The 27,366-nt window shown below is 40.2% G+C and overlaps 1 protein-coding gene across 2 annotated transcripts; it reads right to left on the bottom strand.

The window, feature by feature from the left end:
• Nucleotides 1-513: 513 nt before the first annotated feature.
• On the bottom strand, nt 514-11,573 carry fdft1 (farnesyl-diphosphate farnesyltransferase 1). Of its 2 annotated transcripts, XM_038287534.1 has the most exons (8): nt 11,416-11,573; nt 8,607-8,704; nt 4,754-4,937; nt 4,514-4,642; nt 3,847-4,038; nt 3,083-3,259; nt 1,482-1,634; nt 514-1,406 (listed from the first exon to the last, which is right to left on the bottom strand). In XM_038287534.1, exons 1-8 carry the CDS (start codon nt 11,512-11,514, stop codon nt 1,185-1,187), a joined length of 1,254 nt encoding a protein of 417 aa, XP_038143462.1. In that variant the 5' UTR covers nt 11,515-11,573; the 3' UTR covers nt 514-1,184. The 2 variants fall into 2 exon arrangements, with proteins under 2 accessions (XP_038143462.1, XP_038143461.1); XM_038287533.1 differs by lacking the exon at nt 11,416-11,573 and having other exon boundaries at nt 8,607-8,920.
• Between the last annotated feature and the right edge of the window lie 15,793 nt (nt 11,574-27,366).

Consider the following 27,366-nt stretch of genomic DNA (forward strand, 5'->3'; position numbering starts at 1 on the left):
TGGATAGCTTTTTCCCCTGATAGATAAAATTTCCATGGTAGCCATGTTACTCAGGTTCAAAAAGAGCCCAGGAAGTGGTGCTATAGTAGGGATGTCCCAGTGCGATATCAGCCAGAACATTAATACCAGGATTTATCAGCTTGCATCTAAAACCTCTGACATTAGCATGCTGAGGGAAATGCTCCACTTCTGTATTTAAGTTGTGAGTTGTTCTCCCACCTGTTTATGTTGGCAGTTATTTTCTGTGTGCATAATATCGCTTGATCAAAATGAATGTTTTCCTTCTACAAAATTAGTTTAAAAAATATGTATGATTAGTGTTGATATATCGGGACTCAAAGCTGTAATACCGGTTTCATATTAGAAATGAAAAAGTTCTATCGGGACTTCCCTATGAAATAGTAATAATTGAAGATTTTCAGTTCTGTTTCTCGTAAATTTTCCATTATCTAACCTTTGAATTTTATCAAAGCAATTCATCTTTGACCCAAAAAAGAAGCTCCAAATCAGATCTCAGAGAGATTGCATTTCTTTATTTCCTCAAATATGTACAAATGAAAACATCACATTACATAGCAATGATTGTAACTCTCCTTTGGTTCTGTACAAGGTTACTTAGTGCTAGCCTTTCTACTCACCAAAGCTGTTAAGGACACTTTGCTAACAAATTCCTTTTGTTCAAAATATATTTTCCTTTTTTCCCCCCATTTATTAATGCATGTGTGATGAAACTAGCAGATAAATATTTCCTCTGTATTTCTGAAGAAAGTCCAAACTGAATGAAATAGAAAATTACCTAAATCTGTTAATGGAATCTGTCTGTGATCAAACAGTGCAAAAGTTAACATTCTTTCAAGTGTTTCTCACAATTGGGATTATAACATAATTATATACAGCTAAAAGGTTCAGACAGAATTCAACCTAAGCTTCATAAAGGTCAATGGCTGTTCCCTACAATCCTAAAATCACCTTTTGCAGCAAATGCATGGTGGATGAGAACATTTGAAAACCAAAAACGTTTTTGAGATCATGCTGCAAATAAGAACCCCGAAGTTCAGCCAGTCAGTGGTTCTTTAACAGCCAATATGGGAAGACATTGCCCAGGTTTCCAAAGAAGGAGCAGGGCTAAAAGTACAGAGAGGGGAGAGAAGCAGCATTTTCCAGTCTTTGAGCAACAGGAAGCATCACTGCATGTCCCCGGTGCTCTGCGCCTGGGCAGCCGTAGTATTGAGATACTGCCAGCTCAGAGCAGCCAGCAGCATGGCAGCTGACAGGTACATAGGAGACAGGTGGTGGTTCCTGGATCTGAGGGCGGGCTGCGGGAGGGCCAATTTCTCTTGGATCAAAGCCAGGATGTGTAACGTCTTGTCCCTCGACGGATCATTGAGGGAGACCTTCTGTAAGATCTGGACAAAAGAGAGGACAGTGGTTCAGTAAGTCTATATGGTGGAAGCTGACAGAGAAAGAACAATCCTACAAACCTCCTGGCTGTACTGGGCGATGATGGTCTGCACGGCGCTCATGTTAGTGGCTTCCATCATTAGGGTGACAGCCTGGCCCTTTCTGATCTTCACCACACCCTGAAACACCATGGGGTTGTTGTAGCATGTTGAAAGGGTAGCTATGGCCATCACCTGGTTAACAGAGGAATTACATCTCATTAGTCTAAGGAAGGAGAAGGGACAGTTATTGCTTTAATTCTAGCCCAGAAATAAGATTAGCTTTTTTTTCTTTTTAATCCTAAAAAGGCATTTAACAATCAAAAATCAAGAATATTAGGCAATGGAAAAAACATCAGACAACCCTTATTTTCTTCAATTTATCGCTTTGAGGTTCTGTTGGCTGAATAACACGATAAACACTAAAAAAATGCTGTTAAAATATTTTTTCCATGACGGTATTTGGATACCTGAGATCACTACCAACACAAAACCAATGAAAACAAGTAAATAAACAAAACAGTACCAGGTTTTAGAATGTGGGCAATTTCTAGAGTAACTAATATTTATAAATTAGTAGTTTGGATGTTAGATCCACTCAAGAACTATGAGTTCCTGAAAAAGGTAGATTTGTCTTTTAAAGGTGAAACCTTTGGCTATTTCAAAACTTAGAAACCTTTTAGGGATTGACTTGGTGCTCAGTATAAAGTGTAAGTCACAATGCACCCCCCGCTAGGTTAATGATGGCACTACTTTATAACTCAGGGATAAATAGATCTAAAAATGGAGGCAACTGATTTTTGTTTTTAAGACAAATTTGACACTTTTATTCGGTTCCGTTAATTTTCTTTCCCTCTGATTTAAAACACTATTAATGTTTATATATATGAAACACTGGGGCATGAAAGAAAAGTCCGGTCATATTCAGAATTCAAACATCTGAAAGTACTTTAAATTTGAAATTATTGCATGCAGTTCAATAAATGATAAGTGTTTTTAATTAAGAGTCATTTTCATTTGAATGTGCTTTACCAGAGGCATCCATGTTTGTCAAGGAGCACTACTGCCACCTACTGGTTTGTGATGTCATCGTCACAAACCGGTAGGTGTGCAGTATGGGCTGTTGATCAAGTCCCAGTGCTGTATCTGGTGTTTGTCACAACACGCTATTCTCCAAATGATCTTGAAAACATTCTTCTTCGAAATGTTGGCTACATATTACGTGTTTTTCTCTGGCCAGAAGTTCAATGGCACATCCTCCCTCTTCAAGTTCTCAATTCAAGGACAAAAAATTTTTTTTTTCACTTTACCTGATGTATTTCAACATCCAACTGCCATGCACATGGGCATTGTCCATTTAACTACAGCTCTCGTGAATTTCAATGGTGAAGTCCTCTCGAAATCTAAAATAATTGTTGTTGATTGCAGATGGGTCTAGTAGCTCCCATTGATTTTGCTTGTAAAGTGGGGAGAATAGCCCTAGGCTTACCGCACAGTGACATCACTGCCCAGAGATGTCCGGAGTGAGGTTTTACTACGTATTAGTTTTAGGTACAGAGAATGATCCATTGATTATTCCTTGCTGACCGGACTTCTCCTTTAAATAGAAATCACCACATTGTTAGAGTTGAAGATGCTCTTACTTGAGGAATGGCACAGAAATTGAAGACGCTTTGGTTGCGCAGCCGAGACAGGTAGGCGATGACATCAGGGACGTGACGCAAAGCGTCTGTGACCAGCAGGTTGAGGCAGGACAGAGCAGACTCCAGCTTCTCAGGCTGGGCCAGATCCTCCAGGCGACTTGCAAACTGGCTCCATGCCTGCACAGCAACACAGAGGACAAGTTATTTTTAATGTTTTCTGCTGACACTCTTGATGTGTCACAGTAAAGAGGACTAGAGATCCAAAGCTAAGAAGGGGAGAATATATTAAGAAGACAAAGATTAATAGCTGAAATATGCACATCACTAATCTGGCCTTTATGGAAGAATTATGCAATGTTTTGGAGCCTTTTAAACACGTGCAAGAGTATGCACAAGCCCATTTCTCCTCGTGCACGCTCTGTTTAAAAGTTGCTGTTTGCATCGCTCGTACAAGCTTACTTTCTAAAAGAAGATTAGTAATTTTTATATGTCAGACTCACTACCGGCAAGTGAAAATGATGATGATGATTCACCCAGAAAAAGAACATCCTCCACTATACCTTTAATGGAACTAAATACAAGATAATTCTGAAGTGAAACTCAAAGCTAAATTGGTGATTCAACTTCTAGCTGAAAGGAAACGGTACGGTATAATCTGCATGCGACTCACAATCCTGAAAACAATAAAGCTGCCAAACTACAGTTCAGCATGTCTATGATCCCATGCAAAGCTAACATTTCAGTCTAAAGGCCTTCGTTCTTACCTCTTTAGGCCAAAAGACCCGTCCCTCCTGTGTGTCTTCAAGATAGTCCCGGATGATGTTGGTTTTCTGAAGGAACAGGCCCATTGAGTTTGCCAGCTCTGTGTCCCGTCCCACTTCTGGATCCTCCAGCTGGGAGGCTGAGAAGAGCCGGGACAGACCAATACCAACGAGCCCAGCGACGTAGTGGCAGTACTGCACAGATCAAAGACACACCACAAGGGTGTTATCACGGCATTAGTAATACACACTATGGCTAAGAGTTCCCATATGCTGACCCTGGATCAATTGTTGTAATTCTTCCTGTTGCTTGTAGATTCCTAGAGTTATATAGAGTGCCAAAGCTTGAGTTAAAGCAGGGGCTTTAGTATATTTAAAGTCTGGAAAATTAGATTATGGGGAGTATTTTAAAATTCTAAAATCAAAATAAATCAAACAAATTTGATTGAATAAAAAGGCTCTTTCTACCTTGCTTCCCTCTTTGCCTCATTCCTTCTTTATATCTTTCATTTCTTCCCATCTGTTTTTTTCTACGTTTCGCATTTAAATCCTGCCCCCTCTATAACTATCTGCCATAAATTAACATTGAGCTTTTGTATTTATACATTACAAAATGCACCCAGGGGACTGAAAACACTGTTAAAAGTAATTTATTCTGTTTTGCACTTACCTGGTCCCACTCTTTCATGGATCCCACCTTCTTCTCCAGAAATTCAGCCATCCCGACTCCCATCCGGTGGCAAATATCTGAGATGACGTCTCTGTATTCCTGAGCAAGGTTTCTAAATTCAAGTGATATCTGGATTCAAACAATCAACGACAATCAAAGTTACTCTTAAAGAACAGCGTTAGGGGAAAAGAACTCTGCAGGAGTCAGTGACTCTCTGTGGATGTATGTGGTGCTGCTAACCGTGGGGAAATCCTCCAGAACTTGACGATCCTTCTCATGACTCTCGGTGAAGCACCACTCCTCCTGGTACAGGTAGGTGTGGAAATTGTTAAGCATGGACACCTTTTTCTCCAGAGGGATGGTCATGTCGTCTTCCACTGTGTCCAGCGCACGGAGAACAAGGTAGAAGATACAAACCGCATGTCTGGATAAAGACAAAATATGTAGTCCACATCTTGAGCGGATGCTCAGTAAAACTGGAAGGAGACTAGCTAGATACTCATTAGAGCAGGACTTTGACCGGGCCATTCTAACTTCTAAATACCTCCTAATAACACAGTAAGGATGCTGTAGACAGGATCATGTGCAGCTAATTTTCCAAAATAACTTCCTTTTTTCCAGCACTGTCAAAGTTGTCGCTTTACCTCAATGCACATCTTGGGTAAAGCAAGTTTAATACAAATGCACACAAGACTTTTCCAAATTTAGCTATGTTTAACACAGTTTCTCTTTATTAATAACAGAGTTTTTGACAAGAAACTATTAAACCACTGCTTTAGAAAGGGTTGTGCAACAATTGATGTTTTGCTGAAGGCACGCAGGATTTTACAAAACAACGAACAAAGTACACTTTGTTGATTGTTGTTTAGGACAGCAAATAACTGAATCAGTTATTGATTTGGCACGTTGTTGACTGCTTTGCGAAAGTCAAACTAGTGCTAACTGCTTCTGGGTAGGCCCTGGCATGCACTGGATTCTTTTACCCTTTGAAGGCATACAAAAAGGGCTGCATATTTCTTCACAGGTCTGGAGTTTCATAACGACAGACTCAAAACATGCAGATCTACTTCCACCATTCTCTACATGTTTTTCAAGGGAGGTCCCTAGATGCAGCCAGCAGTCACACCTCTCCTGACCTGCACAGGGGCGGAGCTAGATGGGGGGCCAGGAGTGGCCATGGCCACTCTTAGCCAATCATCGGCCACCCCTACCATTTTTTTCCCTCTCATACAGATAGTGGCAACAGTAATACTCTCAACATTTTTTTTTTCCCGTGGTTAATTATGCACATCAATATACTAACATCAAAGATGATAAATACAGAATTCATGCTCTTTTCAGAACTAAATTTTGTTTTATATGGGGTAAAGAGAAAATGATGTGTCTCTGCAAGTCATCTAGGAGTTTTTTAGTGAAATCATAGATACATGAAGATTTTTTTTTTAATTAGCAAATAATCAGTTTATGTAGATATTAGTGCTTGTAAATATTAATTTTATGCAGAATATTTATTGATACAAGTAGGTAAGTAATGACAATGATTATTGATTTACACCCCATATTTTCTTTATTTAAAAAATGGATGTTTTGCTCATTAATTTTCCTGGTGGAACAGTGTAGAATGACCCTGAGGTCAGAGGCATAGCCAGATTTTAACATGCGTGCTTTCTAGATGAAAGGTATAGTGGATAAAATACTTTCAGGTTTTAATTCTGGTGGGTAAATCTTTTCCATTGTCATTACTTACCTACTTTTATCGATAGTCATTCTGCATAAAATTGATATTTACAAGTGCAAATATCTACATATTTTGATTATTTACTCCGTTTTTATTAAAATAGTTATTTATCTATGATTACACCAAAGACTCTTAGATGACTGGTAAAGACGCATCCTTTTCTCTTTACCCCATAAACCGTATTTTCACGACCATAAGGCGCACCGGACTAAAAGGCGCACTCTCAGTTATGTGTGCCATTTCTGTATTTAACACACACATAAGGCGCACCGGACTATAGGGCGCGTTTTTTTATATACAGGTACATGTCCTCTACTACCTTTAAATACCTCTACTGCGTATTTAAAAATACAGCGGGGGCAAAACTGAGTATGACTGTGCTTTATTCATGTATTTATTACAAAGTATTAATCAAACCTGGCAGCTGGCCGTGAGACAGACACATCGCAGATGACACAGCGCTGTGATCACTCCTAAATTAACTTAAAATCCTGAAACCTGCCGACGGAATTTGTTCGCTTTTATTGCCGGTATCCTGGTGCCTGCAGTTTAAATTGTTTAGATGAAAAACACCTGCCAGCAGCCGCCGGTGAACCTGGAGGCTGCTGTTGAAGGGATTTACTGTCGGTGCAGCGCTGGTATGTGGGGGTCTGAGCGCCTCCGACAGAAATAGATAATCTGGATGAACTGACTGCAATTATGAAGTTTTCAGGTGGACTTTGTCACTTAAAAACATATTAAAACTACTTTATTCACACTGATCACAGCAAATATAGCTGCAAGATTTAGATTATTTAGATGAAAAAACACCTGCCAGCCACCGCGCTGAAGAGGAGGAGACGCGCCCAGAGGCAGCTGTTGAATTAAGTTTTCAGGTAGAAAAATAGAGCGGGAGCAAAACTGAGTATGATTGTGCTTTATTCATGTATTTATTACAAAGTATTAATCAAACCCATCAAAGTCATCATCCTCTGTTTCTGAATAAAACAGCTGCACTAAATCAGACATGCCAATTTCCCCTTCTTCGCTGTCAGTCACTTTCCGTGCAGCGCAGCTCCTCAGAAATAATGCCGGCTTTTGCGAAAGCTTGAACAACAGAGCCAACAGACACTTTAGTCCAAGCATCAACAATCCATCCACAAACTGTGGCGTAACTTGCCCGGCGCTGCCTTCCACTTATCCTGAAACTGTGGTCTCCGTCGGTCATCCATCGCTCCCACGCCGCTCGCAGCCTTACTTTGAACGGCCGCTTCAAACCGATGTCGAGCGGTTGAAGTTCCTTTGTCAGACCCCCCCGGGATAACGGCGAGCACAGCGTTCATTTGATTCACCTTTTTTTCACATTGGCTGTGAGATGGGCACGCAGCGATGGTGATGCGTGGAAAAAACCACCTAGTCTTCTCACATACACCTGCCTCAGCCACGCATCCACCCAGCCTTTTTCATTTAATATCATATGTCATCAGAGCGCTGTGTCTGTCTCGCTGTCAGCTCCCGGATCAGCTTCTCTGATTGGTTGATGCGGCGCGTCCAGCAGCAAAACTTCAATTTTTCCATCTCGAGCAGCAGCAGCGCGTTGGCGGCGCGTCAGATGCTTAAACGCTCCCGACGTGCTGCATCAAAACGCGCTGCAGGACCTTTTGCTGTGCCTATACCCGCGTCAACCATTGACTTTGCATGTAAACTCGCTGCTTCTGCTGCACCTGCTGGGTCCGGTTCACACCGATGTCGAGCGGTTGAACAGCGAGCACAGCGTTAATTTGTTTCCTCATGTTTTTCACATCAGCTGTGAGATGGGCACGCATGGAGTTACATATTAACAGCGATGGTGATGAGTGGAAAAAAAACAGCTGGTCTCCTTACATTCAGCCACTCTTTCATCATCTCCTCAATGAGGTGGTCTCAAAAGTCGCAGTTACAACACACATAGGGCGCACCGCACCATAGGGCGCACCGCACATTTTGAGGAAAAAAAAGACGTTTAAGTGCGCCTTATAGTCGTGAAAATACGGTAATACAAAATTTTGTTCTGAAAAGAGCATGAATTCTGCACATATCGTCTTTTAATGTTAGTATATTGATGTGCGTAATTAACCAGTGTTTTTGTTTTCAAGAAATTATGAATACATGAAAAAATAGTAAGTAATATATGAAAAATTAAAATGAGTATTCCACTTGAGAGTATTACTGCTGTATTAGAGGGGGAAAATGGTAGCGGTGGCTGATGATTGGCTAAGGGTGGCCATGGTCACCCCTGGCCCCCATCTAGCTTCGCCCCTGCGTGAGGTTCTGGTTCTTATAAAAAATGTCTGGCTACGCCTCTGGACCTGCAGCCACCTCAGATCTCTGACTCACCTCAGCTCTCCGTCCAGCGCCTGGATCACAGCCGCAAAGCTCCGACTGGTCTGGTTCAGATACACGTAACAGGTCCTCAGGCTGTCGCTCATGGACTCCTGGCAGTGACAAAGAAAGGCTGTTTGTCTGTAGAAAGCTGCTGCTCTGATGGCGTTACAGGGTCTGGCGGCCTCCTGCAGGCCCCTCTCCCCACGCCTCCCCCAGCCCTGCAGGAGGGACCGAGGAGAAGCTGAGCCGCAGCCTCGCGGCGCCACGGAGAGGGAGCGCTTTAAAACGGACAGAGAGACCGGACACTTGCAGCAGGCTCCGGCCATGCGGAAACCCTGACGGGAAGAGCCCGAGGCTGCAGTTAGGAAATGACACGGTCCATGTGGACGCCACGCTGCTTGGGGGACTTTCAAACCCCGAGTCCATGAGAAGGACAAGCGAGCAGAGAGGGGTCGAGCGTGTTCTAAAGTCTTTGGAGGGCGTGAGGTCGCCGCGCTGATCTATAAGCAGCCTATCGCACCGTTAGCTTAGCAGGAGCTGCGCAGAGCATTTGTAGATCTGTTGTTTTGATCAGGCGCACTCCCCCACCCCTCTGCCAAAAACACTGGCAGCTGCAACGTCGTTAGGAAATGCAACGGTCTGGACTTCCTTTGATCTAGCTTTAGTAAAACAGTCAAATAATTTTGTTGATAGATTTGTTTAAAGAATCTGTCATTTAAATAAACTTTACGTAAGCAATTTATTCCACAAAAAACACGAAAAAAATGCCTAGATGAAGGGATTTCGTTAATACGAATGAGAAAAACGAATTGCACTGTTATAGGTTCATGCATGCACTGCGAAACTAATTTAGTTCTCCAAAAAAAAATCAGAACAAACTCCTTAAAACCATTACTAGAGGAGGTCACGTTTTGCTGACACCTGGTGGATGAACGATGTAACTACATTAGTATATGTTTGCAGTAAAAGCTGTGTAATAATTTAGTTGAAAAGGCCGCAATGAAATGAAGAATAGATGTACATCGATTATTTCGGATTTCTTGAAGTGAAAAAGGTCCAGTCGTCATGTTTAGGGGTATGTCTCTATTTCTGCCTTAATGATTTGGGTCAGCAAGCTTTTTCATTTTTTATTATTTTTTTTGTAATATCAGCATTCATTAAGTGGTATACTCCTGGCAGAATATGTCAAGTCCTGCTGAAAAAATTAAACCAGTATCTCTTAATAACTGGTCAGCAGAGCAAGGCAATATGAGCTTAAAAGTTTCCTTGTAATCAGCTGTTCTGATTTTTATTTCAGTAAATATAGATGATAATCAAATTAACAGTGAAAAATTCACACATGATCTTAAGCAGATTGGAATCTCTCCACTCTTCCTCCACACTCTGACCTTTTGAACAGGCCTTGCTATACATCGCCCCTCTGCCTTCTGTACTTTCTTTTACACTTTTTCCTTCCACTCAACTCTCCAATGATATGCTTGGTTTAAGATAAAATATTATACCTACTCATCAGTGTTGAGTAACTCCCTTGAAAAGGAGGATGTCAGTGACCGCTGTGTCAATAGTCTTTATTATGTAATCTAACATTTCAGATTAAAAAACAAAAACAAAATTTTGCTGGATTTTCTTTCATTTTTTGAAACACTGAATTCAGAAATGAACTATTGCAGCATATATCTATATCCCTCTATATTTAATATATCTATAAACATAACTTTATTAAAATATTCACAAAAATACACCATCATTTAATTCTAATTGTAATCAATTGAGATAGATTTGTAGTTTGCACTGTTGAATGCTGTTTTTAAAAACCGAAATTAATACAAACTTTTTTGCAAACTTCTGGATCAGAATCTTGTTTAATGTGAGGCCTATCACTACAATGCAAGCAGGTTTGTTTTTTGGAAACTTAAGGTAAGAAACACTGTTTTCTCCAATGCATTTATGGAGATTGTGATGGGGAGTTTGATTTACGTACTGTGAGCCTATTAAAAAAAAAAAAAAAAATTTAACCTTAAACTGACTCACATATTCAAATATATTATTTTAAAGCACCAAATTTGTATTATATTAAAATGCATACACTGTAAAAAACACTATGCATAAGGGGGTGTCTAAAATTTAGAAAAATAAATCCCAAGGAAAAAATGAAATACTCAAACCAAAGGAAATTATCTGTCCAAGAAAGGCAAGATAGTTTTACCTGACAAGATTTCTTGATTTAAAATTTCCATGTTTAACACCCAAAATTGGAAATGGTCTTAAAGCAAGAGAAATTATTTACACTTCTAATAATTGTTGATCACGGGTGTTAATGCTACTGTCTAGAGATCACAATATCCATGCAGTCCCTTATGATGTGCTCCCTGTGCACAAATAAATAAATGATATCAAATTATCCATGATTTTGTGGAGTATAAAATACTAGGAAGAAATTAGGAGAAGGTTTCAACACATTTTGCAGCCTGCTTCTTTTCTTCAGGTCACATTGGTGTTTAAACTGTGGGATTAGCATCTTCCCTTAGTGGTGAACCCTCCAAGCTCATTATAAAACTTAAATCCTACGTCAGTGGTCACCTCTGCCTGTGTGCAGACAGCAAGCACCGATTTAATTTGTCAAAGTCCAATTAGCTGAGTGTTTTCTCCTTTTAACAGTGTACAAATCTGCACTGCAAAGTGGCAGACCTCCTATCAAAGAGGCCTTTGTGCTTATTCTGTAGATGTATGTGTTGCTCTAAAAAGCAGATCATATAATCTGCATGATACATTCATTGTCTCTAATGCAGTCTAAGTGCTGAGCTATAGGTATTTTACTCACATAATCCAACTTTGGCATGACGGCTCTGCATCCTCCCATCTTAAATTTAAACAGGTTGATTATCTCCTCCGGATGTCCCAGTGATTTCAGGATGTCCATGACGTCTTAGGTTTGTGCTATTTTGATAGACTGGTGTGTAATGTCTGGGAGATGCTCTCCATCGGCGCTGTAGTCGCTGGGATTGAACTGTCCAAACACCACCATTAAGAGAATGATGTTTTCCGTTTCACACTCGTCATATCGACTGACTCCAACGATTGGCTGGCTGGTCATGGGTTTAGAGCGCAAGGGCCAATGGGTGACCAGAGCGTCTGGCGTGATGCCCCGCCCTCAAAAAGTGTCATCTCAGCGCACCTTTTGATAGGCGCTTTCACCATACGAGCGAGAGAAGAACAGCTCTATTAAATGATAAATCCCCGGAAGTAAAAAATAGTTATGGCAAGCCATTAAGGAAAATAAACAATCCCCTACTTTTTTTTTTTTTTACATTTGTAATAACATAACTATTACGAGTGATATAACTAGTATAAAGAATTGAATGCATTAAATGTATTCATTAATTTAGGGTGTCCATTCTAACAGCTTAGGCAAACAGTATGATGTTTTTGTTACAATGTAAGTTATGCTGTATAGAAATGTTGGGAAATTAATGACACAACATCTGGTTCAGCAAATAGATAATTACTAACCACGTGTGTTCATTTTTAATTTTGTTTTAATGTATTAACTTCAAAACAGAGACTATGTTTTGTTTTGCTTTTGTTCCCCTAATGTATGTGTGAAGTTTTAGAAAGTTGCTTTCCTGCATTTATATTACAGATATCTATATTTATTCTTTCTTTGCTAAAAAGAATGATTTTCGGATAGCATTTTTAGTATAGAAAGCTGCTTTGGGACAAAATTAATTAATTCCCTAAAATATTAGTTTTTATTCATAAAATTCAAAATATTGACACCTAAAATCACATTTATACAAGTTTATTTCAATTAATATGTAATGTCTGTCTTTTTTTCTGACTTATTTATGTAAAAATAAAAACATTTAAGCAGTAGTCTAAAATATTTGTGCGCATATTTGTTATTAATTTATGGCTGATCATTTTTAATTCTGTTTAATGTGTTTGACATCAGTAATACCTTCTAAAAAAAAACGCAAATGTTCAGCCATTTTGGGGACCAAGATATGTATTCGTTGTCAGAGTAAAATAGCACCAGTTGTTAGGATTGTTGTTGGTAGAATAGCATCTCTGAATGGTTGCCTGAATCAGGTAAAGCAGGAGAAGATCACTCCAGGAACCACACACCTGTTAGGTAAGAACAGGAAACTAAGACGGCAGTTCGTATAGGCTCACCTAAATTTAGTGACAAAGAAAAAGAAAACCTTTCACAGGTTGAGGGGTATCAATGTCAGCTTCAAAATTCTCATTGTAGTGTGAGGCTAGGCTTCAACAACATAAAAACATGACCCCTTCCTATCTTACAGAAACAGTTCTGGTGGTTTAATGCTGGACAACATAATTTATTTACTTCATACTCCTCTTTGGCAGCTTCGAACTTACCTGTACCCGATCATTTTTGCAGGGCATTTCCATCACCTAGGTATAGTGGCTGAGGGCTGTAAATGTACTACAAATGAATAGAAGTGCAGAATGTACAAAAATACTGCCAAAACAAAAATGAGGCTTAAAAACATGCAAATGAGACCAGGGGATTTCCTGAAAACTCAACATTTTCTAAACCTGAAATGAATGAAAGTTTGAGTTTACCGTTTTATGAGAGTTTACTTTCATGAGAGTACATTTTTTTCTATATATAAAAACTATTTATGTTCTAAGAATGTTTTTATTTAAGAGGGACTGTGCAAATTAACAGACACCTAGAAAAAGTACACTATATTATATTATTTTCTATGTGAATCCCAGATTGTTCATTCATCTTTCCCTTCTCTAAAAAGTGCTGTAAATCAGTCCTACCTGTCTTAATCCATGCTAGGTCAGATCCTAACGTTTGAAAAAGGTCGCTGTTATGTGTAGTATCCAGGACGAGGTAGGCAAAGAACTCTTAACAGCTTTATTTAAGAACTCGTTCAGCAAACAGTAACATCAGATCTTCTCTTCTTCTATATCACTTCTTCTACTCCTCTTTTTTTATTCTCTACTCGTACACCACCTAGTGGTAGACACAACATTCCCCTCTTACTTGAAAAGCTTGCATGTACCCGTGTAGCATAACACTAAACATTAACCTCATTTAACAGTTTTTATGTAATTGGTATAACTTTAGCTGAAATCAAAGTAGGTGGTTACTTAACTAAGCAACAAAACCAATCAAATATATTCAGCAACCCTGTACTTTAACATTTGGAGTTACTAAGAAACAGAATTACCAATGTAACCATTAAAAAATAAAATCCAAGTATTTGAACATTTTGTACCATGAGAATTAGTCCACCTGTACCCAAAACATGTAACACACTCATTTATGTATCCATTTACTTTTTTTTTAGCCTGTTTGAAAGTCCTTGAGCCACACTGGTTGAGCAGCAGTTCTAACACTTTTCCTTTGAACCAATAGGTCACTTTCCTCTGGTTCTGTTGTTTTACATGGAATACCTGCAGAGTATCGTGAAAGTCTGGCAGCATTCCACCTTTTATTGTCACTGAGTACATACGTACTTTCTCCAATCTGCTTTTCAACACACAGCGGTGGAGTAAATCTAGATGAGCCTTTGCGAACATGATGGGGTCTTTTTACCCTCACCATATCTCCAGGTTTGAATGTTGGTGTCTTGGCTCCACGGCGCTTGTCAGTGTATTGTTTAGACTTTTCTTGTTTCTGTTTAACTGTTTCTCGTACTGTAGTGCCAATCCTGCTTTTTTCTGAATCTGGAAAGACAGTCACATTTGTTTTCATCCTCCTGTTGTGCAGTAGTTCTGATGGAGATACTCCAGTTGTGTTATGTGGTGTTGCTCTGTAGTTCTGTAAGAAATCAGTCACTGTGGTTTTCCAGTCTTTCTGCATGTGTTCCGCGGTTAGTATTGTCTCCTTAAGAACTCTGTTCCATCTTTCAACAGCACAATTGCACTGTGGATGGTACACACTTGTACGAAGATGAGATATTCCCCTCTCTTTGAGAAAATCTGCAAAAGAGCTGGAAAGAAACTGTGGCCCATTATCAGTGACTATGTAATCAGGGTTCCCCTCTCTGCTGAAAATAGAGCGCAGGAATGTGATAACAACATCAGTCGTTACAGCATGAGCAAATGCTACTTCTGGCCATTTACTGTAATAGTCCACTAATGTTATAGCGAATCTACATGAAGAAGCAGCAGTTTCGAAGGGACCCACAATGTCCAGAGCAACTTTCTCCCATGGTCTGTTCGGCAGTTCAATAGGTTGTAGAGGAGCAGGAGCAGTCTGAGCAGATTTGTCGTTCATTTGGCACGTCATACATGTAGAAATAACTGACTGAACCATCTTGTCCATCTGGGGCCACCAGTAGAGATCACGAAGTCTTTGTTTTGTGCGTACAACGCCTTGATGTGTTTCATGTGCCAGGTGAATGACAGTAGCACGTAAAGAAACAGGAACATGACCAGATCCTGAGATGCAGAAAGCTCATTCCTGATGTGGAAGTATGGCATTAAGACAGGGTCCACATCCTTCTTACATTTTGGCCAGCCTTTCTCTATCTGTCCACGGAGAAGTGTGAGTTCAGGGCATTGAGAGGAAGCAGAAGTGAACTCAGCAACAGACAGAGCTGACACCACGGCTGCAACCATGCCAGGTTCATCAATAAGGGTGGAGTCCATAGGAAGTGGTAGCCGTGACAAACAGTCTGCAGCCTGATTTTGTGATCCAGGCCTGTACTCCATATCATAGGTGAAGCACAGCAAACGCGCAGACCAGCGTGCGACCCTCATCCCAGCACGCCCAATGCCTTTAGTAGCAAGTAGTGTCGTCAGTGCTTGATGATCAGTCCTTAGCGTGAAACGTCGGCCCCAGAGATAAGACCTCCACTTTTCCACGGCCCACACACAAGCAAGAGCCTCCTTTTCAACTGTGGAGTATTTCCGTTCTGCAGAGGTCAGCGTACGAGATGCAAATGCTACAGTTCGTTCAACATCATCTGGGTGTATTTGGGTCAACACACCACCCAGGCCATAATCTGAAGCGTCTGTGGTGACAATGGTTGGGAGGGATGGGTCAAAAAGAGCCAGAACCGGACTGTTCAGTAAAAGATCCTTTAAGTCCCTAAAGCTTTGATCAGCCCTTTCAGTCCATACGAAACCAGAGTCAGCAGTTTCTCTTAGCACAGCCCGCATTGGTTCCACTAATGTGGCAAAATTAGGGAGAAACTTGCTGTACCAGGAGATCAAACCAAGGAAGGAGCGCAGAGACTGTAGGTCATGTGGTGGTGGTGCATCACGTACAGCTGCACTATGAGCTGGATCAGGAAGGATGCCATCTTTGGAAATGATGTGACCAAGAAACTTGAGGCTGGACTGTCTAAATGCACATTTTTGCATGTTAAGTGTTAGGCCTGCCTCCATAAGACGCTGGAGCACAGCATGCAGTCGTTTGTCATGTTCTTGTAAGGAAGATCCTGAAACAATTACATCATCCAAGTAATTCTGCACACCAGGCAGTCCTTTAAGCACAGTTTCCATCATTTTTTGGAATGCAGATGGAGCAGAGGCCAAACCGTAGGGAACACGACAGTAACGGAAAAGCCCCTTGTGCGTAATAAAAGCTGTGAGATCCCTACTGTTCTCATGTAGCAGGAGCTGATGGTATGCAGATGCCAGGTCTATGGTGGAGAAAAAACTGGCACCCCTGAGCTCACTTAAAAGCTCATCCATGTGGGGCAAAGGGTGACTGTCAGCAACTATAGCTTTATTAGGTTCCCTTAAGTCAACGCACAATCTTGGTCTGCCCTCTTTCCTCGTTGTGACCACAATAGGTGAAATCCAGGGGGAAGCATCAATGCGTTCGATAATTCCCTCCTTTAACAGCAAATCTAGTTCCTCCGACACTGCGTCTCGTACTGCAAATGGAAGGCGGCGAAGTTTTTGCCGAACTGGAACTGCATCCTCATGTACTTTAACTTTGTGCACAAACCCGGCAACACAGCCAATAGAAGCAGAGTTCGTTTTTGTCAGTAACACAGGTGCAGCAGAAGAAGCATGTTCAGGGGTTGGAGCATGGATTGAATCGGAGCTAAATGTCCATTTTAGTGCTTTTATCAGATCCATTCCGAGTAATGCAGATCCGCCTTTAACTACATACAAAGAAGCAGGAGCAGCGTTGTCATGAAGGGTAACTGTTGCTTCCAAACATCCTATTACAGGAATATCCTCTTTCAAGTAAGTAACTAATTTCACCTGAGGTGCAGGGGCGGATCTAGAAAAATATTTATGGGGTGGCAAGAGGGGGGCAGGAATTTTTGAGGGGTGGCAACGTATGACATTTGTTTACACTAAATTTAATCGCAGTTATCACAGTTTGGTGAGAATATTATGTACAGTAAGTGTTTCATTTGAAGCCGTTCATATTAGAAATACATTGTACAATGAGATCTCACCTAATAGGAGATAGAAGCATGATAACACTACTTCTAGAGGGGCATTATCACAGGAAAGGAATTAAGGTAAGACACAGGTGCTGAGTCACAGATGTGTGAGATTGACTGTCAGAGAGGCAGCTTTGCAGCATTTGCACAAGAAGAAACTATAGAAAAAAAAAGTTACCCATCAGAGATTTATGGACTGAGCTGTACTAAAGTGAGCATCACTACACAGTAGAAATAAATGGGTCAAGGCGCCAAAACAAGGTAATGGACATCTATGTAATGTTAACTCTGAACACACATTTACCCCATTTGTTCCTCAGTAACTTGACATACAGTAGTTTAGGCAACATGAAAGGGACATTTCATGCATGTAAATATGCTGTAGATAGAGCTGCTGTATCAAAAAATCAACTAAAAGGCAGGTACTGTATGTTACATCCAAAACTCCACAAATCTGAAAAGAAGCAACATAAAAATAAATTTTGCTTCCAGTCTGTAAAAGTACTAAACATTTTGTGAGTAGGTTCATACAGGTCATTTCTGGATAGTTTCATATTATATATACAAAAAAGAAACAACACTGCTTCATATTAAGCAGGATTCACCAGTATCACATTTTTAAATTTACTTTTAACACTTTTGGTTTTATTAAAGGAAATATCAGATTTTCTCAGGTGCCAAAACAAAATGTAACAGCTCTGTAAAGGCTCACCAGAGAGCATAACATAAAGTTAACATGACTATAACAGCTGAATGCAGTGATTTCCATGTTGCTCAGCAAAACACTTCACTAATGTATTTAGATCCAATGCCTTTTTGCGTTTTGATTTGAGTAAAACCAAACTTGATAGTCTCTTTTCTGTCATAGTTGACCGCAAATACGTCTTTATGAGCCTGAAACGTCAGGCCTAATTAACATCATAGTTAGAGAAATGACGTTCTGCAACCTGATTTTTATCATCTGAAAATCAGCATTGCAGCTATGCTAGCAACATTGTGCTTTCATTATGATTTCATTTCTCGATAGATAGTTAATCAGTTTACCTGTTTCATCCCGTGTCTCCTCTCCCCATCACCCCTGGCTCCCTCGCTTTGCCCCGCTCGGTTTTCAAAACTAATCAGTCTCAGTCGCTCTCGCGTCATCTCGTGCTGCATTCACTGCAGTCCGACATTGGAAATTAGCGGTTGCAATTCTTAAATTATCCATAATAATAATAATTAATAAGCCTCGCCACCCCTACAGCCAACTGGGGTGGCAGCAGGGGTGGCAAGGCTGTCATTTAGGGTGGCAGTTGCCACCCTATGCCACCCCAGTAGATCCGCCTATGCTGAGGTGCAGTGAGAGTACACTCAAAAAAATGTCTGTTGTACAGAGTCTCTGGTATGATAGAAACTGAGGATCCCGTATCAATCAGTAATTCACAATCAGCTGACTCGCCCGACGCAGCTTTAATGTTCACATTGCAAAACAGTCTATCAGTAGTGTTAACTTCATTTGCAGTTAACATGAGCACAACCACTTCAGGAATTACTTCCCCAACTTGTTTAGCTGAGCGGCAAACTTTAGAAAAGTGTCCAGTCTTACCACAGCTGTAGCATTTTGCCGCGGCTGCAGGACAGTTTCTTGCATTCGCCAGGTGATTTGTAGATCCACAGCGATAACAGGTGCGCGCTGTTTGCCGCGCGGGGCGCGTGTGGTTATTTTTAGAAGCAGCTTGGCGGTTTTTTTCCTTGCGTTGAGAAGGTCCGCGCTGGGCAACGGTGTGAACAGCTGTAGCTCCACTGAGGAGTTTGGACGACTGAAGAGCGTGTTCCACTTGACATGCCAGCGGGACAGCGCTGTCCAGCGTTAAAGAGCCTTCCAGTAAAAGCCTGTTTCTCACCTCCGGTGCATACGCCTTCTCAATCAGCTGATCCCGCAGCATCTCGTCCTCCATGGTTCCATAAGCACATGGGATAGCCAACTCACGTAAAGCAGCCACGTATTGAGGCACAGTCTCATCCGCCCTCTGCGTTCTCTGTCGGAATTGGTGTCACGCCACGACAACGTTCACCTTCGGTGTAAACTGTAGTTCCAACGCCGTCATAGCGTCATTATATGAAGTGCCGGCATTAGGCAAGGTGTAAAATAAACGTTGTCCTTCAAAGCCAAGTGCATGAATTAGTAGAGCACGACGTCTAGCATCGGACTAGGAATTGCCAGTAGCATGAATAGCCGTTAAGTAGTTCTCAAACATTTTCCGCCACATGGAAAACGGGACCGTAGGTTCTCCACTGCAGGGTAGGAACGGCGCAGGCATGGGTACAGACGTCATCGTCGCCAATAGTTATGTGTAGTATCCAGGACGAGGTAGGCAAAGAACTCTTAACAGCTTTATTTAAGAACTCGTTCAGCAAACAGTAACATCAGATCTTCTCTTCTTCTATATCACTTCTTCTACTCCTCTTTTTTTATTCTCTACTCGTACACCACCTAGTGGTAGACACAACAGTCGCCATAATCTCTACCTCACTGCCTGACTGACTACAAGCTACATCACTTATGTCACTGTAGCAGGGCGAAAATTCCAGGAGCTACAAAGCCATTCATTTTGACTTTGCTGATTGACAAGGCAAGGCAAGGCAAATTTATTTGTATAGCACAATTCAGTACAAAGACAATGCAAAGTGCTTTACATGATTAAAATATAGGAAAATAAAACAGATTTAAAGCAAGTAGGAAAAAAAATTCAGAAACAAAAAAAGAAGATTAAAAACAGTTGGACTAAAGAAAATAAAAAAGTTGAACTAATGATGTTTTAGTTGAACTGTTTAACTAGAACAGTCAAAGGCAATACTAAACAAATGTTTTTTTAGTCTTGATGTAAAGGAACTCCGGCTTTCCGCACTTTTACAGTTTTCTGGAAGTTTGTTCCAGATAAGTTGAGCATAGGAAACAAAATTTTACTTCTCCATGTTTAGTTCTGGTTCTAGGTATGCAGAGCAGGCTGGAGCCAGAAGACCTGAGTGGTCTGGATCAGGCATCCCCAACATCGGTCCTCGAGGCCCGCTGTCCTGCACGTTTTAGAGGTTTCCATGCTCCAGCACAGCTGATTTTAATTGAAAGCTGATTAACAGGCTTTTGGTCTACTGCAATCAATAGATGCGTCTCAATTCGCAGGCTGCGTACTTCCGAGGACGCAGCCTACCTAGCCTCCGGAGGACCCAGACTCAGTAGGCTGCTCCGGAGGATCCTCAGCCGTTGGTAAATGGGACGGTCTAGCCTTTGGAGCACTTCCTGGTTGCGACACGACGTCATCACGTTTACCCCAAACACAGCGCGAAACAAAATCCGACAGCTCGAGAAATACGGAAAGAACCAACAAAAAAATAGATATGGATATTTTTATTTTTTTTATTTACTTGTTATTGGAGGAGGAGAGTCGCTTTGACGGCTTCGGCGGCAGCAAATCCTGCGACGGATTTTTCTCAGGCTGGTAGGGCGCAGTGGAGAGGTAAGATCTACCTGCTATTATTCTAACCCACAGGGCCTGCTAATGATCAGAATATACCAGCTATTAAACAAACGCCTGTCTGCAGATTGATGAATATGTTTAAATATCAAGTTTTATATTTATTTGTAAGTTTGTGATTTATTTGTTTGTAACTTTAGTAATTTGAATTGAATAGTTAAATGTGTACAAACCTTGTAAATAACTGACTTAAATCACTACTTTCACTATCACTAATGTTGTGTTGAGAAGCCAAACTGTTGAGAAATAAATCCTTTTTGTCTAAATTGTTATCCCGTTACTGCCTGATTTTATTTGCAATTTTATATATATATATAAACATAATACAGGAAAAAAAAATCAAAATATAAAAACATAAAAAATAAGTTAAATAGTGGATCTAGATGAAGTAAAATTTAATTTCTAATAAATCATGTAATAAAGATAAGGAAAAAAAGATAGATGACTGAATAAAAATAAATATTTTTGTCTTTTTTTTTCTACAGGTCATAACAGTCCCAGAGGATGAAGAGCAGGACGACATGCCAGAGGATGAGGAGGGGGAGAACGTGTAGGAGGCAGTCAGTGGTGCTCACTGGAGGGACCAGCTGTCTGCCGAGGTGTCTGCCCTGGAGGAGGGTCTACCTGACCACCGTTACATTTAGATGGCAAGTACAATCACATTTTAGCTGTTCTTATTTAAGGGTTATAAAAACAGTTTTAGTAAAGTCATTATTTTCTGCGTCTTCTTGAACATTTTTAGTAACATGGCAGCCATCGATTGGATCAGCAGTGGAGAGAGGCACCCCCCAGATGATGTCCCACTCGCAGTCAGGAGACTCCAAGCTCATCTGTGTGGCGTCCCATCCAGTCCAGCAGCCCCACCAGGGACTCCTGCTCAGTCACAATTGTATATATATGTTCTTTAGTAATATTTACTGTATATCTTTTGTAAATAGTTGTAGTAGTTAATTTTAAAATCTAATGTCAATAGTTAAAAATGTTTAATAGTTTATTGTAAATACTTGCTTCTCTAAAAATAAACTGATGTCACTGAGAAGTTGTTCTAAGTTTACTTAAATTACAAAGAAGTGATGAAACAGATAATGTAAAAAGGTTAAAAGACTTTAAGAACACACCGACAGCAATAACTTTTATAAACAATTTAATAATTTAATTTAATAACAGCAACACAGAACTTCAACTTGTTAAAAAAAAACACCAAAAAAATAATAACATCTGTCCACCATCCTCTCCAATAAATGAAATAATCTGTCCATCCTTTCCTGCCTCCCTCTGCCATCTCATCTCCTCCCTGATTAAATCCACCAACTCGTCTCTCCTTCTTCTCTTCCTCCTTTCCCTCCTCTCTCATCCTCATTCTCTTCCTCATCTTCACCCTGATGCTGCTCAGCCTCTGCAGCACCTGGTCCTGGTGTGTCCTCAGGAATGGAGGCAATTAGGACAGGTGGGGCAACAGAGGGCCTCCGTCCTAATACCTCCTCCATGAGGACAAACCAGGGCCAGGTGGCAGCAGTAGGATTCCCACTGACCCGCTGCCCTGTCCAAGGATCTTTGCATTCCTATAGTAGAGGAAAACTATTTGTATCAACAGATGCTATTTTCTGTAGTGTTTCTTTAAAGCTAGAAAAAACGAAGGTTTCATGATTTGGATGGATTGATGAAATTCTACTGAAAAAGACTGTAATGGTAACCTGGAGATTACTTTTTCAAGCTTACTCAAAGTGGAAATTAACATGAATATAATAAATGAAAGATGTAATTTCCCTACACACACACATACATACACACACACACATATATATATATATATATATATATATATATATATATATATATATATATATATATAGGTGTGTGTGTGTTTCTTTACATAATCCAAACCTGAACATACTTTGTATTTTTTTTTTAAGTTGTCCCACACAAGGATCACTTCTATCACAAATATGAGATTTACAAAAAGTGGCATCTGAGCATCATTTGATGTGATCAAAGATTATATTTGTACGTTGGTGTTTGAACAGGACTTCTTTTAACTTGTGTGACTTTTACATAGAAATGCAACATGTAGATGGAATTCTGCCTCTTCCCTCCATCTGACTGCAGCAGTATTTTTGGCCCCGATGATAAGGTGGTCATTTTATCCACTCCTCTGTCTGATCCCTGGAACAAAATGACATGTAAAGCATATTTCTGTTAAGTCAACAGGCAAAATGACTGTTCTGTATAATTACGCCTGTATTGTTCTTCAAGCGAATTATACTTTAAACCTTATTATACTGTACTGTAAATAAACTATACATTATTGAGTATTAAAACAAAACGTTTGCAGTATTAACAGCCAAGTACAGCTGGACTAATGTTATTTCTTCAGCTGCATTAAGCTTTAACAGCTCTAATACTTTGTTATAAACTGTATGAGAATAAATAGATCTGATTTGTGAGGGCTACGGCTATCAGTACAGTAAGATGTAGGTTAAAATAAAAAATAGTGACATTTGTATGAAGGCTTTTAATTGTTGATGAACATCACGTATCAACAGGTTAGCTCTTAGCTTTAGCTGCTCCTACACATCCCGGTGGCTCTGTTACCGTCATGTATTTTAATAGATGTTCATAAAAAAAACAAAAAAAAAACAAACTACTTACATTTAAAGGTGTTCTCCGCACTACTGTCGGCGCTGCTGCTGCTTTCGGTTGTCCGTAATTTGAAGAAAATCCGACTTTCTTCTTCTTCTTCAACTAAAAAAAAAAAAAAGCGCGCAAAGCACCTCGGGAAATCTAGTGGGAGGCGAGGCCACTAAGGACGGTAGCGATGCATCCTCAGAATTCGGGGAAAAGGAGGACGCATTTTGAGGCTGCATTTTAAGCGTCCTCAGAATTTTTGCCAAATGGGACGGCCTCCGCGCAGCGTTGTGACGTCACCGGCCTCAAAATGCGTACTACCAAGTACGCAGCCTGCGAATTGAGACGCACCCAATATAATCAGCTGTGCTAAAGCAGGGAAACCTCTAAAACCTGCCGGAGGTTGGGGATGCCTGCTCTGGAGGGTTGATACACTGATAGCAAGTCTGTGATGTATTTAGGCGCTAAGCCATTCAGAGATTTATAAACTAACAGAAGTTTTTTTAAAGTCTATTCTCTAAGAAACAGGGAGCCAGTGTCTTTAGAACTGGGGTGATATGCTCTACGTTCTAAGTCTTAGTGAGGACACGGGCTGAGACTTTAGTCCTTTAATCCTGGAAATGTTCTTCATGTGATAGAAAGCCAACCTTGTAATTGTCTTTAAATGATTTTGGAGGTTCAAGTCTGAATCCAGCACTACAACTAGATTTCGCGCCTGATCAGTGGTTACTAGCTGAAGCGACTGTGAGTATTATTATTGTTCTTGTTAATGATTTCAGAGAAGAAAGATTCTCTTGCATTTTTCAGTTTTAGGTTACAGGGGTTGGACAGTGAAACTGAAACACCTGTCATTTTAGTGTTGGAGGTTTCATGGCTAAATTGGACCAGCCTAGTGGCCAATCATCATTAATAACACATTGAACCAATAAGAGCAGAGTGTGAAGGTCCAATTAGCAGGTTAAGAGCACAGTTTTGCTCTAAATATTGCAATGCACACAACATTATGGGTGACATACCAGAGTTCAAAAGAGGACAAATTGTAGGTGCACGTCTTGCTGGCTCATCTGTGACCAAGACGGCAAGTCTTTGTGATGTATCAAGAGCCACGGTATCCAGGGTAATGTCAGCATGCCACCAAGAAGGACAAACCACACCCAACAGGATTAACTGGGGATGCAAGAGGAAGCTGTCTGCAGGGGATGTTCGGGTGCTAACCCAGATTTTATCCAAAAAACATAAAACCACGGCTGCCCAAATCACGGCAGAATTAAATGTGCACCTCAACTCTCCTGTGTCCACCAAAACTGTCTGCCGGGAGCTCCACGGGGTCAATATACACGGCCGGGCTGCTATAGCCAAACTGTGTCATCTTTCTGGCCATCTTTATCTTGGCTTGTTCGGGCTGTACTGGGCTTATCGTTTGTTAAGCTGACAAACGATAAGTTAACCAAACATTTATTAATTTTCCCAAGCAACATTATACAGATGGCTATATCGTTACATTTCAGGGGCATCTTGAATGAGCGCCCAAGAAGAGAAATGATGCGTTCTGTTGGTGGAAATGCACTGTTGAATGAGAGTCAATTGGTAGAAGTGTTGTTTTAATAATTCATATAACATGTAGCCACATACTATTAAGTAAAACTGACATTGATAATACTAAATCTATATATATTATGACTTTTCCCCCCACATCTAGGGAGGGCAGCGCCAGAGCACCCCCTATGGGCCGCCTGCTGTTAAACTTGCTTTGTGAAATGAGTCTTAGAGCATTATTTATGCATTTACAGTGAATGTTCACTTTCAACAATTGCAGCACAGCATTTTCCCTAGCATTTGTTTTATGTGTTCATCTAATCTCCTTTTTGTCTTTGCAGCACATTAGAGGCTTGACTCACCTTACTGATTTAGACAGCATATGCCTGATGTCCAAGAATCTTCTGAGACGCTGACATACGCTGAACTTTCTATGTATTTCAAGTTTGGGTGTATTAATAGAGTATTCATAACGAGTCCCGAACTTATGTCCAACGACAGCCTAAATAATGCATAATGCACGGCACCGTAATGCCCATGAACTGATGCACAAGCATAATTTCTTAAAGGAGAAGTTCACTTTTTAACACTTTAAGCCCATTTTCTGTAGTGTCCAGGATGAAATCGAATGATCGACATCAAAATTTTGACAATTGGTCCTGTCTCTGCTTTTTGGCTCATGCAGAATCACCCCCTGGCTGCTTTAGAATGGCTTCCATAGAGCATGTCCGATAATGTCCTTAAAACAACCTTAAACGTTCTTTTTTTTAAATATGCTACTCACCGGGTCGTCAGCGCTGTTCAATGACGTTCCAAAAAAAGTTTCGTAAAGAAAAAACGTTCCTGTAGTGTTTTATTTAGCATTTTGTAAATCCCATTGAGTTCTGTTGGAATAGTCAATATTCCCCTGCCACCGGAAATGGAAATGGGGCCTGTTTACACAGTTGTAGTCTTTTCGCTTCACTCTGCGTACTCCGACGTCGAGAATCAAGAATCCACCTTTCGTATTCCATTTTCAGAGTTTTTTAAAGTGTTTAACAGAGACGTTAGCACCTCGATCATTCGATTTCATCCTGGACACTACAGAAAATGGGCTTAAAGTGTTAAAAAGTGAACTTCTCCTTTAAGTAAAGGTTCAGTTACAGCTACCTTAAATGCCTGAGGTACATATCCCTGTAACAGGGATATGGAGGAGGAAATCTTAAGGAATCCGTCCTTAAATAACTTGGTTGGAACTGGATCCAACATACAAGTCTAAGGCTTAGATGTGGGTAATAGTTTTGCTAACTCTGAAAGTTCAACTGGATCAAAGCAGTCTAAACCCAGTTCAGATTCTCAGATGCTGCCTCACCTTTCAGAGACAAAAAACAATCATACTTTTACTATCTTTTTTGTTTTTATAGAATCAATCTTATTTATAAAGAATCCCATAAAATCGTTACTGCTAATAGCAGGGGGAATGGACAGATGGACAATGCATTAACAAGCACAAGTACGGACAATGATGGTAAAAAAATGTGGCAACTGTGGCACAGTTTTACAAGAAAACAAATATGATAAAAACATGATAGACAGAGAAAAAAAGGAATCTTTATTTTTTGATATTGTTTTATCTAACTTTTAGCTAAAAAAAGAAAAGAAAGTTAATTTAAAACAATGGAGAAACGTAACAATTCTAATGCATATACACATACAACTATGATTATTCATGGTTTATTATACTATAACAAAAAATATCCATTAAAAGAGGACTGACACCAGCAAATCTTGAGCTATTCAGCTGGACACATGAAGGTTCAAAAGGTTTTTGCTAACACTAAATCCAAAAAATAAACATCTAATCTGCTGCGTATAGTAATTAAATGGTAGATGGAATGGCATAAACAATGACACCCTCTCTCTTTGTTTATACTATAATTAAAAGCTGTTTTGATTAGCAAGATTGATAACATAATTCATCCTCAACTTCAACAAGCCTAAACTAATCAAAGAAAACAGTGAATATTTTTCTCTCCTGAAAAAGCATAATTAACTGGTACCCCCTTAGGAGTTTGTTCTTTTTACTGTCCTCTTCCCTCTATAGAGAAAAGACTGCCACTCAGCAAACCTGTCTCTTTAACTCCTGAATTCCGCAGATACCGAAACAAGGAAGTCTGCATACAGACGAAGATTAATCAACTGATGCACCGGTGCGGTCAGAAACACCTGAAGCTAAATAAACACAAGTAATTTTTCCAAAGAAAATACTTCTTGCCTTAACCATCCTTAACAACACTGTGTATTATTTTCTGGTCCCTATGAGCAACCGTTGCTGTTGACTTTAGATTGTCCTTACACATAGACATTGTTCAGAAGAAGGCCCAGCAGAGACTGATGTCAGAACCTCAAGACTATCATTGTTTCAACAGGAGGCGCTGTTCCTCTACCTTGTCATTACTCAGCCTGCCTTGTGCTGATCTCTCACTCTGCAGTTTGGCTAAATAAATACATTAAAAACAGACACAGTGACAGGCATGAAAATCCGATATGCAGGGAGAATCATCAGTGTTGAATTTCCCTCCATTCAGGGGTTGAAATTACAGAGGTTGGAAGAAGCAGATAAAATGTATGCGGACTCAATAAATAGACACAGAGTGAATATTTAAACTTTCTAACTTTATATTTTTTTTGTCTTGTGTGATTTATTTTGTTGTGGACATACCTCAA

Source organism: Cyprinodon tularosa, unplaced genomic scaffold (genome assembly GCF_016077235.1).
Source record: "Cyprinodon tularosa strain WSP-4 unplaced genomic scaffold, ASM1607723v1 ctg24, whole genome shotgun sequence".
Lineage (NCBI taxonomy): Eukaryota > Metazoa > Chordata > Actinopteri > Cyprinodontiformes > Cyprinodontidae > Cyprinodon > Cyprinodon tularosa.